At 49.4% G+C, this 12,650-nt stretch overlaps 1 protein-coding gene across 1 annotated transcript in view; it reads left to right on the top strand.

Moving 5' to 3' along the window:
• Positions 1-11,659, top strand: part of Ctns (cystinosin, lysosomal cystine transporter) — a 15,862-nt gene extending 4,203 nt beyond the window's left edge. The window contains exons 3-12 of the mRNA XM_021176528.2: positions 1,917-1,995; positions 3,300-3,384; positions 6,459-6,562; positions 6,690-6,821; positions 7,433-7,532; positions 7,629-7,748; positions 8,814-8,984; positions 9,910-10,027; positions 10,213-10,327; positions 10,678-11,659. Coding sequence (XP_021032187.1) covers positions 1,917-1,995; positions 3,300-3,384; positions 6,459-6,562; positions 6,690-6,821; positions 7,433-7,532; positions 7,629-7,748; positions 8,814-8,984; positions 9,910-10,027; positions 10,213-10,327; positions 10,678-10,795 — 1,142 coding nt within the window. The 3' untranslated portion in view covers positions 10,796-11,659. The remainder of the gene's footprint in view (positions 1-1,916; positions 1,996-3,299; positions 3,385-6,458; positions 6,563-6,689; positions 6,822-7,432; positions 7,533-7,628; positions 7,749-8,813; positions 8,985-9,909; positions 10,028-10,212; positions 10,328-10,677) is intronic.
• The last annotated feature ends 991 nt before the right edge of the window (positions 11,660-12,650 follow it).

The raw sequence follows: 12,650 nt of genomic DNA, 5'->3' as shown, positions 1-12,650 counted from the left end.
CTGGCCTCGAACTCAGAAATCCACCTGCCTCTGCCTCCCAAGTGCGGGGATTAAAGGCGTGCGCCACCACTGCCCAGCTGTTTCTGACTCTTGAGTGGAGCCTGTGGCAGCTCAGTCTAGTGGTAACAGCCTGGGCTTTGAAGCCAACAAGAGTAGCATTGAGTTCTTGTTCAGTCGTTTCTGGCTGCGGGCAGAGGGGGGCGGAGACTCCTTTAGTCTTAGAGGGAGTTTCCTTGATTTAAAATAGGACTGAAATTTACTCGTTGCCTATTGTGATAATTACCAAGTGGGGGTTATGAGGATAACAGCAGTGGTGGTGTACCTATAGTCCCAGCACTCTGGAAGCTGAGAGAGGAAGATGAGTCATGCCCATGTGTTCCAGGAAGACTTGACCTCACTCCCCCAGTCCCAAAAGTTCCAGCAGCAATGGCTAGGATAAGATGGGGTACAGAGTGTGCACTAGCCAATCGCAGTGGCTTAGATCTATAACCCCAGCTACGTGAGAGGCTGAGGCAGGAGGATCACAAAGTTAAGGCTTCTGAGTAATCCATCCAGGTGAGGGGCCTTGAAACTGTGTACGATGAAGAGTCACGTCTGGGAGACTTGCAACTTGGGGACAGCCACCATCTGCCATTTATACATGGGGACCAAGCTGGAGAAAGCAGTTCAGATGTGGCAGAGCTGAGCCCAAAAGTATGAGTTTCAAAGTAGTGAGCACCCAGGGATATGAGGTGACTCTCCCAGAAAATGTCCATACAGAGGAGTGTAAAAACTATCAGTGGAAATATCAAGGAGAGAAGCCCACTGAGGGAGTTGGAGGAGACACGGAAGCTCCTTCTTCCTGCCTGAGCTCTAAAAACGTCAGGTCCTAGTTCTTCATCCATGCTGCGGAGGGTTCTGGGTAGAGGCCCGCAGCTTCTTCTATCCCTGGGAGAGCCATCTTTACCATACGGAACACTTCCTCTGCTACATAAGATGCCCTCTCCTCTCCTAGTCTGGATTCCTGATCATGACTTCTAAGATGTGAAGTCTGTGAGAGGGGCAGGTATGCCAGGAAGCTTTGAGCATGTTTGGAGATGGTACCGTGACAGGGGAGTTCGAAGAATACAGAAACTACTCCAGGAAGCTAGCCAGCCATCCCCTGCAACCACAGTGTGCTGGGGTACTTGATCTCCTTTCTCCTGTCTCTTTTTTAAAGCATCCTACCTCTGAGCTGCACTCCCAGTCTGCCCCTCACCCCAGAATGGTTTTCAAAGACCCAAACCTACTTCCCTCACCCTGGCGGCCTGCTTGTCCACCTTCTCCTGGGTTAGCACCTTAATGCCAAGAGGCAAGCCCTGGAAGTTAAAAGCATATATCCCTAGCCACTATCTTCCAGTCCCCAGCAGAAAGACAGCCTCAGGAAAGGAACCATGCATGGGTTGAGTTGAGTCTGCAGGGAAGCCCAGAAGGTTCCTTAGAAATATGTTAGCCAGGCCTTGTGCCCATCTCAGAATGCAAGAATGAGGCCAGACCAAATTTTCAGAGGGGACCCACTCACTGTCCATCTGCTGAGATAGATGGTTCTAGTCTGCCCTTTCCAAGCACAGATATTGCTTTGAATTTCTTTTCTTTCTTTTTTTTTTTTTAAATAACTCTTGGGCTTCATAGTTCCTAGACTGTTTCTGAGGAACTCAGATTGTTCACAGAAGGGAAGGGGGAGGAGTTAGTCCCCGCACTTCCTCCTCGAGCCTGTGGCCATCTGGCCCTCGTGCAGAGATGGGAAGAGCACAGTGTAAGCCTGGAAGTAGACCTAGGAAGCAGGACTGAGCAGGGGCTGGTGAGTTCAGATGGCAGAGGCCCGGTGCCCACTTCTCCCTGTGGGCTGAGCTCTCTGACATGATGGTGACTCATGCCATTGACTTGGGTCTTTCCAGAGTCAACTGTCAGTCTCACTGCTCCTCCCACCGTGAAGCTGGAAAATGGCAGTTCAACCAACGTCGGCATCACCCTTGGGTGAGTTCTCAGGCCCAGTTCTGTCCTCAGCCCCTCTGGCACAGTCTGCCTGTGATGTTCTTACCTCTTTATTGTAGGGCATCATAAAAAAAAAAAAAAAAAAAAAAGTGGTCCACATCCAGGACCTCAGAGCAGGGTCCCACAGTCAAACATGCACAGAGTCTAGAAGAAACATGAGCTGTTCCCTCATGAGAGGAGAGTCTTCAGGTGGTCACAGGTGATGCCAGACTCCAAGACCCTTCCCAGAAATAAATATTTGAGCAGAACTCTAAGGATGAAGGGGCAAGGAGCTGAACTACTGACCACCACAGCACTGCCGAGGTCACTTGCCAAAGCGGACATAGTGACAGTATCAAAGGGTCCCACTTGTCCCAGCTCACACTTTGCCTTTGTTCAACTTACTGACACCTGCTGGTTTCGGCCTGAAGGTCCTGACTTGGTTCGCCCTCCACCAAAAGATAATGGTCTGTGTTGTGGCCTTCGCTGCTCCACCGTGCCTATGGCTCCCGGCCGAGTCAATGTCCTTTATTCCTCACCTGTCCAGGAAAACCTGATCTCAACCCCGAGCTTTGGTGCCCAGGCCTCCTCACAGACCTGCCGCTCTGTCCTCTGTGCCTTGCACACCTACCTCATGTAAACCATCCAGCTTATATGCTTACCGCCCCCTCCCCTTTGGAATCCTTAAATGCCTTCCCACATTTGAGGCTTCCGTGGTTGCTCCCAGAGAGCCTCATCTCCTTCAGTCCCTGCTGGCCTTCACACCACACCCTGCTCAGACCTAACCCTACCAAAGGAGCCTTTCCCACTGGGGCAGAGAACCATAGGCCTTTCCCTCTCATCCCTGTTATTCAGAGCCAGAATTCCATCTCACCTAACCCCAAAAGACATCTAGTTACCTGATGGCGTAAGAACAGGGTTCCACCTCTTACCTCTCCCAGTTCAGGGGCAAATATCTAGGTAACGGTATTCCCTCAGAGAACAATGAAAGTAAAGCATAAAGCCATGCAAAAGACGCCAGACACAAAAAACTCTGGGCTGTCAAATCACATGTGTATAACGTATACAAACAGGGACTCCATGGTGCCAGAGCCGTGGTTATCCTCAGGGTCAGGAGACTGGAGGAGAGCAGAACAGGGCTCCTGGAGTGTCGGAAATCCCAGAGGTTGGACATGAATAATCTGAGCACATTGCCCTTGCTGGTCCTGATTTCTAGAGACGTGAAGGCCTGGTGTGAGATTCAGAGGGTTGATTGCTATCTACAGGGTCCAACTTCCCAGTAGTAACAAGGCTCTTATCCTCCACAGGCATCCACTAAATGCGACCTTGGTGATCACTTTTGAAATCACATTTCGCTCAAAAAATCTGACTATTGTGGAGCTTCCTGATGAAGTAAGTAGCAGACCTTCGCTCATGCTTAAGGCCATGCTAGGCAACAAAACACATTTTAACTAAGAGCTTGTGGAAACAAGTCACCGGGGTCGCCCCAGGCCATCATCCTAGACATCTGTGGTTTGGGCTTTACTGCACTCTTCAAGGATGAGCGATTTCTGCTGTACAGTTTGGAAGCTTTCATCCATCCAATAGGATGAATAGGGGTCAATCCTGCAGCATAAGCATGGTCAATAATAATAGGATACGGTGTATAGTCAGGTGCCAAAACAGAGGCCGAAGGCAAAGGTGGTTCTGAGAACGGAGGAGTTCTGAAGGATTTTAAAGCCCTGCCACATCCACAGATAGGAAGTATCAGCCTTACTTTGTAACATTTTAGGAAATTTCAGCATTCTCAGTGCAGACTGATTACCTAGCATACGTGAGGCTTTCGAGTTAGTCCCTGGCACCAGCATACGCACACACAGACACACACATGTAAAAGTACTTTTATTCTCTTGACATAATTTCCTTCAAAGCTAACAGTCTCCATCTGCTAACCTAGGCCTAGTCCTGGGAGCTTTAGCCTCCGTACAGTCTTGTCTCAGCATAGAATGTTTTCAGCCTCTGACTTACTGCCGAATGAGCTCAGCCTTTCTTCTTTCTGATCTCTGGTGGCTGCTTCAACTCAGCTGTTCTGGCTCAAACTGAGTCAAACTGGCCCCATTCTCAGCCTCTCCTGAATTGCTCTGCTTGGCCTCAAACTAACTTTGGCAATATGTTCTAATCTTCTGCCTCCTTCTTATTCTCTGGCTCATTCTGCCTTCACCTGTGTCTAGCTTGTTCTCTCTCCCTCTCCCTCTCCCTCTCCCTCTCCCTCTCTCAGCTTTAGGGCTGAGGCCAGCATACAACACAATGAAAGACATAGTCCCAACAGCAGGTCTGGTGCAAGGACTCTTTAAGTTTTGCTTGATCTGCAGACTCTCAGAACAGACATCAATAAGTTAGTTTAGATGTAGACATCTAAGTAAAGATATCCATTTGTAAAAATACATGAAAGTCAAGAATATCAGGCAAAAGAAGTTTTACACACACACACACACACACATGAGCTTTTTAAGTTTCCTTGAACATAAAATACAAAGCACTGAATCTTTGGTGTCAGGCCAGTGAATATCCTCAGTCAAGAGACTGGAGTGGGGTAGAATGGAGCTCTGGGGTACTGGAAATTCTCATTTCTTGTTCTGGAGGCTGAATGTGTGCAGTCTGTAGACACTTCATCAAGCTGTGATGTGTGCACTTTCCTGTATATGTATTATAGGCCAAGCTTTTTTCTTAATTAACAGTGGGAGTCAAAGCCAAAGCATTTGTGGAAGATGATCTTTATGAACGCCTGAATCCACCTTCTCAGTCTCCTGCTTCACTGTCCCCTCCCTGCCCAGAGCTAAGCATCCTTGTCCTGTACCTGTGATATAAGAAGCCAGTGGTTAGAACTTGGGAGTCAGGTGGTTTAGGAGTTCAGCCTGGAAGCCTTGGGTCAGGGACTTCAGCCCAACAGAATTTTCCTCATTTGTAGGCAAAGGGCACATCTCATCTCCTGGACCACACTCTGAGGATTAAAAGCAATAGTAGCAAATATTAAATGGCTGGCATTGACCTGGCAGGACCTTGAGAGTCTTCAGTAGGAAGCCCTGCTAGCCTGCATCCCATCCTTTGGGAGCTAAAAGCAGGATGATCTCAAAGTCCAGTTGTGGGGTAGGAGAGAAAGCAGCTAGATGTACACACTTGTGCCTGCAATCCCAGCACTCAGGAGACTGAGGCATGGAGATTTCTGTGAGCCAGAGAACTGCTGGGACTATAATAGTAAGTTGCAAGCCAGCCAGTGCTACATAGCAAGACTCTGCCCTAGAAAACTAGAGAAAGGGACAGAGAAAGAAATCACTATTGTGAAGCTGGAGAGATGGCTCAGTGGTTAAGAGCACTGTCTGTTCTTCCAGAGGTCATGAGTTCAATTCCCAGCAACCACATGGTGGCTCACAACCAACTATCCTGGGATCTGATGCCCTCTTCTTGCATCATATATATAACATAAGTAAATAAATCTTAAAAAAAAAAACACTATTGTTTAATGAGTCACATCCATATGGTACTTACAGCATAGGTTGAGGGCAACATAACTTGAGGGTAGGACCTAGAGGATGATTGGGGAAAGTGGGACAGTTTGGTTCCATACAGATGCTATCAGCTCCCTGCTTCTCTGAGGGGATTTCAGTGTGGCTGGAAGATGACCAAAAAGGAAAAAAAAAAAAATCAGATGGCACAGGCAGCCTCTAAGCTCATCTTCTGGGAACAGGGCTTTTGATAAATATCAAGCAGAAATGACCATGAAAGCATCTTGTGGCCCCACCTCTTCTGCTTTGCTGTTAGGCAGTTGAAGCAGAGCATGAGGAAACATCCTCTGGTGAGTTTCACCAAGCATCCTGATAACGGGAATAGAAATAATACATCATGATAGGAAGCACTCCCAGCCCACCATGTGCCCAGCTCTACACTGTAAGCTTTAGGGACAACATATCCAAAGCAGCGCTGTGAGGAAGGCACTAGTATGATCCCCATGTACAGATGAGTAAACTGAGGTAACATGACCAACGAGGCAAAGACAGCTATCTTACACTCCTTCACTGGTTAGCCAGGGAGGGTCAAGGACCAGCCTACAGTTCTGCTCAGAAAGCCAGGTGGAAACTTGGCAGGGTGGGGCTCAGGTTGGCCAGCCCAATGCTTCTTTTTGTTTGTTTGTTTGTTTTGTTTTTTGTTTTTCGAGACAGGGTTTTTCTGTATAGCCCTGGCTGTCCTGGAACTCACTTTGTAGACCAGGCTGACCTCGAACTCAGAAATCCGCCTGCCTCTGCCTCCCAAGTGCTGGGATTAAAGGTGTGTACCACCACGCCCGGCTCAACCCAGTGCTTCTTATGGCTGGTTAGCAAGTTCTCAGAGAGCAGAACACGGTGTGCCCCTACCCCATTCTCTGGTTCGCTGCCTGGAGCTAAACCCTATCATTATACACAGCCACAGATCAAATTCAGTGTTCCTAACAGGTTATAGTGCCTCGCGGAGAGAAAAATGCCTCTTTCCAAGTGACTTCTCAAAATATTGGACAAGTGACTGTTTTTCTGCATGGAAATCATTCCAACCAGACCTGGTAGGCTGGTGCCCACCCCCCACCCAAGTGGCCTCACGTAGGGGGAAGGGTGGCCATGCACAGATGTTCATGGGGACTTCCTCCCAAACCTTCACCAAATGCATCCTGACCCCAAATCCCTTTCCAGCCCCAGGATTCGGTTCTTGGTGATACACAGCAGAATCGTTAGCATCATAAACCAGGTCATTGGCTGGATCTACTTCATGGCCTGGTCTGTCTCCTTTTACCCACAAGTGATCCAGAACTGGAGACGGAAAAGGTAACCTGCCCAGCTTATAGCTGTCCCTGCAGGCCCTTGTGAGGCTGCAGGAAGACACCCCCCTACACCTCTCTATGCCTGCTAGTAGGGTTGGATATCCCCTGTTAGCTATTTGGTTCCTTGCCCAGTTCAGCCCTTTTCTATGGGAATTTCTCAGCTAAGTATAATTAGGCTGGGTAGGAGATTACGCTCTGCCCTGAAGCCCCTTGTCCCTGAAAGACTGGGCATCAGGCCATGCAGCTTTCAGTCCCAGGACAAAGACTTGTGCTTTGACTTAGCAAAGTAAAAGTAGATCTGGGGTCAAGGATTGGCTCTCCTGTCTTCACATTGCCACAAGGGTCTTGGGTCTCATAGAGGACTGCCAAGCAGTGAGCCAAGGAAGTAAGTGCTCCCTCTCCTAGGGCCTCCAGGAGAAACCTCTGAAGTATGGGAGGGGAGGAAGAGAAGGCTCTCAAGAGAGCCAGTATAATGGCATCAGCTATGGTAATGGTGAGAGCTCTAAGGATGGTGCTGAGGCCTCCTTTCCCATGTCTTAGGAGCTATGCCACACCCATCCCAGGGGTTCCCTGCCTCACCCCTGACCCACTTTGTTCCCCTCTGTTCCCCTTCAGTGTCATTGGTCTCAGCTTTGACTTCTTGGCCCTGAACTTGACGGGCTTCGTGGCCTACAGTGTTTTCAACATCGGTCTTTTGTGGGTGCCCTACATCCAGGTATGGTATCACCCACTCCCTACGGCTCACGTCAGCCCATGCATGACTGTGTATCTCTTTACCTCTCAGCTTCTCCTCACCCCCCCCCCCCAACAGGAGGAGTTTCTCCTCAAATACCCCAATGGTGTGAACCCCGTCGACAGTAATGATGCCTTCTTCAGCTTGCATGCTGTTGCCCTCACCCTGATTGTCATCCTGCAGTGCTGCCTGTATGAGGTAAGTGATGAGGCCTGGTGACCTGGAGGGCCGTTGGTGTCCTAAGCCAATCCCCACCCAACTCTACCCACGTGCCTTGAAAGGTTGGTGGCATGATCCCCCAGCCTTCTATGGCTGAGTGGATCTGGGGTGGACTTTGCTGTCCAGTTCCTGGCTTAACTGAGGGAGTGTGTCAGGAAAATGGTATTTGTGGGCCACGGGTAAGTCAGGTTCCTTGGTAAAGTGGAAGGCAAAGTCATTCACTATGAAGCAAGGGAAACTATGGGCAGATGGGAATGGCCCGGGGTTAGGGGTACCAGTGGGAAGCCAACTCCTGGGAGGATTGGAGGAACCTGGATTCATCTCTGTCACTGAAAAGCTGTCTGGTATCTCAGCATGGACTAAGGGTACCTTTAAGAAACCCTGGTGTCTCCTAGGAGCACTCCTGATGGGACAACTTTACAGTCACCTCCATCATGTGCCACCTCCTCACATCACACCCAGTGGGGGCTGTGTGACTTTCATGAAGCTTGGTTTTCTTATACCTTCCCTGTGACACTCAGCTGAAGGGGCCTCACTTGGGGGCCATGTCTGGAGAAAATCTGGGGTAGGGACAGATTCTAAGATCCCTGGGCTTCATCCAGGTACTGGGCCTCCAATATCAGGGTTCATGACCCTATGCTGTTCGCTCCCTCCAAATGAGCTCTGAGGTGTCCAGCTCTGCAGAGTCGGAACTTGGTCAGCAGAGACTGGAGGACCCAACATGGGTGGAACAGGAGAGCTTGATTATAAAGGGGTGGGGCTGGTGTTGGGGACTCCACACCTCATCCCAGCCCAACTTTGATTCACCCACTACCCAAAGAGAGCCCAGTAATCTCCGCATTTTGTCTTCTACCTTACTTGGCCTTGTGCAGACACAGCCCCAGTGCCCTTGGCCCCTTCTTTATGCAGGTTATACCAAGGCCAGGCTTCTGCCTCCAGCCCTCCCCTCCCACTCACCCTGTGTCCAAAGCCATCCCTTCCCCAAACCCTGAAGCAACCTCTGTATCCACATCTACAAACTGCACCCACCCGTCTCATCCTCAGCGAGGCAACCAGCGCGTGTCATGGCCCTCCATTGGCTTCCTGGTACTCGCATGGCTCTTTGTCCTAGTCACCATGATTGTGGCTGCAGTCGGTGTCACCACATGGCTCCAGTTCCTCTTCTGCTTCTCCTACATCAAGCTCATCATCACACTGATCAAGTATTTCCCACAGGTACTCCAGAGCCTTCCTGCATTTCCATACGGATGGTAGTATGAGAGGCAAGAGGTACCGAACCCAAGCACTGCTCTCATGAGTCAGGTTTTACCAAGCTAAGGAGAGGGAACAGCGAGTATACGGTAGAATGAGGAAGATCAGGAGAGGAACCAGGAAACTACCAAAAAAAGGCCAAGACTTCCCTCCTAGTTGGTAGGAAAAGAAATGGTACCAGCCAGAGACGCTCAGAGAGCTTTGTGGACTTGAAGGAAGAATTTGAGGCTGGAGCAACAAGAAGAGGGGATTGCCCAAGAGGACCAGCAGATCAGAGGTAGCAGCTGGGCATCTTTACAGGTGGAAGAACTCAGGGACTCAGTAGCTTTTCTACAATAGCCCTAGTGCCAATGCTAGAGCCGAATTCCACACCAGAAAGTGGCTCCCAGCCACATTCCTACATAATGTGGAGCTCAGAGATCAGGGATAGAGTCACGGGGACTGTGAAGAAGAATCAGTTCCAGTGAGACATTGGTAGCACATACCTGTATTCCTAGTACCCAGGGGGCCCAGGAAGCTCGAGGAGAAGGATCATGAGTTCAAGCCCACCCTTAGCTACATAGGGAGAGACCGGTTTTTTGTTTTGTTTTGTTTTTTAAATGCATAAAATTAAAAACCAGAGAGGGCTATGTCTACTCTAAAAGGTGGAGAAACTAGGCAGCATTCCCCACTCCACCCACCCCATTGGAATCCAGAGATGGTGAAGGGGAGGTCAGGAAAGGGGCGCTTCACTTGCCCTGCATACACACTCTTCCTGGCCACAGTTTGTCAAGGCCCAGAGGTCACTGTGTATGAGTGAGAAGAATGAACAGATCTCCTTTGGAGTACCAGTCACAGGCGTGTGTGCTTCTGTCTGGCCCCTCACAGCCTTCCATCTGTCCGTCCCCAGGCCTATATGAACTTCTACTACAAAAGCACCAAGGGCTGGAGCATTGGCGGTGTGCTCCTCGATTTTATAGGGGGCAGCTTTAGCCTCCTCCAGATGTTCCTCCAGTCTTACAATAATGGTGAGTCCGCCAAAGCCACTTCTACACAGTGAGTGGAAGCACGGGACAGGGGGGCTCCCTGGGAACCCCTAGATTCTACAGTTCCTGGGCAAATGGGTGGGTGGGGCTCCACATCCCCTACACATCCACATGCCTTAAGAACTTCCAGCCTAAAACCATATCCTGTCCCCTCTGGTTATTAACAGACCAATGGACATTGATCTTCGGAGACCCAACCAAGTTTGGACTTGGCGTCTTCACCATCTTCTTTGATGTTGTCTTCTTCATCCAGCACTTCTACTTGTACAGAAAGAAACCAGGGTATGACCAGCTGAATTAGAATCCAGAGACCCAGTGTAAACAGCCAGGGCCTGGGCCCTGGTAGGAAAGGTTGTATCCAGCAAAGACCAGAGAAGCAGCTGGCACGCAGGGCAGGAACAGTGTGCCAACAAGAGCAGCATTCTCTTCCTCAAGAATCAAAAGCCTTAAGCTCAGCCTTCATCCAGGCCTCTCCTGAACCATGGAGGACTCCCTCTCTGGAACAGACACCTGACTCTGCTTGAGACTGAAAGCTAGACTTGAGGCAGCATCTCCCAACTTTAAAGCTCCAGCCCTCTGCTGGAGGCGCCCAGCCCTCCTGCGTCTTGATATACCATCTCTCTCTCTTTAAGGCTTCAGGCAGCACACACAGGTCCAGACAGCCATCCCAGCCAGAACTGGGCGTCATGTTTGCAGCTGATGACCTTGCCCCAAAGCACCAATATTTCTGGGAGCAGCTTGAAAAGCTAACCTTGCAACTGGGAGAGAGCCAAGGGTGCTTTGTCCCACCACAGTGTTCACAGAGACCAAGCAGCCAGGCGCTGTGGCCAATGGACTTGAAGGTGCTGATGCTGGTGGTGGAGGGGAGAGAACTGTGGGATCAAGCTTTGGGGTCCTTTCTCTCGGGGCCACTTTCCTTATGCTCATTCTATATAACTCTGCTCCAGTAACTGCAGAACAAGCGGCCCAGGCCAGTGCCTGGTAAAGTATATTTCTGATCCCTGAGGTGCCTGCCAGATTGGTCTGAAGTAGACCCATACCTGCTGCCCTCTGGATCTTTGCGCACAAAGATACCACAGTACCTTTTTTCTTTTTCTTTTTTTACCTCCAAGGTATATTTTAAAATGGCTTTTCTTTTGCTCTCTTTCCTACCTCCACTTCCTGAGAGTCAGATGGAGCACCATCTGAGTCCCCAGACTCCTCGTAACCTTACACCTATGGAGCAGGTACTCAGGACCACCTGTGCCTTAGAAGCCCATCAGTCAATCAATCAGTAAGCTGCCCTGGATGGGAAGGGAGGCCTCCTTCCCCAGCCCCAGATTGAGACTCCAACTCCTCAGCTGTTGAGGAGCCTCAGCGCACTGGGGCTTACCTCCTATGTTGCTTGTGGTCCCACCCTGATCCCACACCTCCTTTCTTCTCATCCCCAGTTATTCTTCCTGCGCCAGGTAGGGAAGGAACCAGGGTGTGCCTTGAGTTTATCATTTGTTTCTTTTGTTTCTTATAAGACGAATATTGAGGGATCCTTGTATTTTTTTCTTTTGTATTTTTTCTTGTTCTGTTTCATTTTTGTGGCATGTGTGTGTCCTTAATTAAAAGGTGGTTTGTTTCTTATTTGTACACTTGGAACATTTACTAGATGATGCTGAAGGCAGTTATGTTGGCCTTCAGAACCAAGTCCTGGGGGCTTAGAGGACCTTGCTTACCTATGTCAAGAAATACATAGGGCTGTGGAGTATGCTGATTTGAAGTGGCTGCATGTTGACCCACACTGGATCAGGAAAGACCTCACGGGTTCAAGATGCCTACCCAACCAGAGCCAGGTAGGTTTGTTTCATAGTGCCTTATCTGCCAGTACCAAGGTTCGCCTTATCTGCCAGTACCAAGGTTCCATCAGCATGCTCAAGCCGTGGGTGTGAGCAGGGGTTGGAAGGTTCAGGTGGGGTGGGGCATGATGCAGGTATGATGATCTTACTCTGTAAACTGACACATCTCTAACTTAATGTCTTGTTTCCTAGAGTCAAGATTACAGCCTGGTCAAGCCCATAGCTCGCTCACTCAGTGATTTTTTTTTTTAATAAAACCTGTTATTGGGCTGGACACAGTAATATATACCTGTAATGTCAGATATGTAGGAGACTGAGGCTAAATAAGGCCACAAGTTCAAGGCCAGCTTGAACAACACAAGACTTTGTCTCAAAAAGGGCAAGCTAGGGATGTGGCTCACTGGAAGAATGCTGGCTCAGAGTGCAGGCTTGAGACCCTGGGTTCAACAGCACCCCTCCCACCCACCCCCACCCCCCAAAAAAAGGAAGGGAGGGAGGGAGGGAGGAAAGAGGAGGAAGAGAGAGAGGAAGAAAGGAAGGAAGGAAAGAAAGAAAAGAAAGAGAGAAAGAAAGAGAAAAAGAGAAAGAGAGAGGAAGAAAAAAGAAAAGAAAAAGATTAGAAAAGGAAGAGAGTTATTGGGTGCTACCCTTTAAATACAGATTTTAAATTCTGGAGTTTTTCTTTAGGAGAGGGTGCTAAAACTGAAACGCAGGACACTGAGCATGTCAGACAGGTACTCTATCACTGACCTATACCTGAGTCTTCTGGGCTTTCCTTT

Source organism: Mus caroli, chromosome 11, assembly GCF_900094665.2.
Source record: "Mus caroli chromosome 11, CAROLI_EIJ_v1.1, whole genome shotgun sequence".
Taxonomy (NCBI): domain Eukaryota; kingdom Metazoa; phylum Chordata; class Mammalia; order Rodentia; family Muridae; genus Mus; species Mus caroli.
This window is presented reverse-complemented; position numbering and strand designations above follow the sequence as displayed.